General features: G+C 76.4%; 1 protein-coding gene across 1 annotated transcript; it reads right to left on the bottom strand.

The window, feature by feature from the left end:
* Window positions 1–51: 51 nt before the first annotated feature.
* FNDC10 (fibronectin type III domain containing 10) lies at window positions 52–290 on the bottom strand (the record flags this gene model as incomplete). Its single annotated transcript, XM_019511557.1, has 1 exon — window positions 52–290. A coding segment is annotated over one exon (237 nt), but the record flags the coding sequence as incomplete, so codon positions are not given.
* Between the last annotated feature and the right edge of the window lie 2 nt (window positions 291–292).

Below are 292 nucleotides of genomic sequence, written 5' to 3' on the forward strand. Positions count from 1 at the left end.
CGACCCCTGCCGGAAGGCCCCCTCAGGCGGCGCCGCCGCGTCTCCCGGCGGCTCTAGGCGGTGTCCGGGGGGGGCGCGCGGCGGCCCGGCGGCGGCAGGAGGTTCTCGGTGATGTAGGCCACCAGCAGGCAGATGCAGACCAGCATGACGCAGATGGAGCCGCCGACGGCGGTCATGGCGACGACGATGTCCCGCATGCCGGCCGGCTCCAGGCTGAACTCCACGCAGTCGGCGGCGCGGGGCGGCGCGGGCGCGGGCGCGTAGAGCGGCTGCAGGCAGAGGCGGTAGCGCA

This window comes from Gavialis gangeticus, unplaced genomic scaffold, assembly GCF_001723915.1.
Source record: "Gavialis gangeticus isolate Ggan-Ray unplaced genomic scaffold, GavGan_comp1, whole genome shotgun sequence".
In the NCBI taxonomy this organism is placed as follows: domain Eukaryota; kingdom Metazoa; phylum Chordata; order Crocodylia; family Gavialidae; genus Gavialis; species Gavialis gangeticus.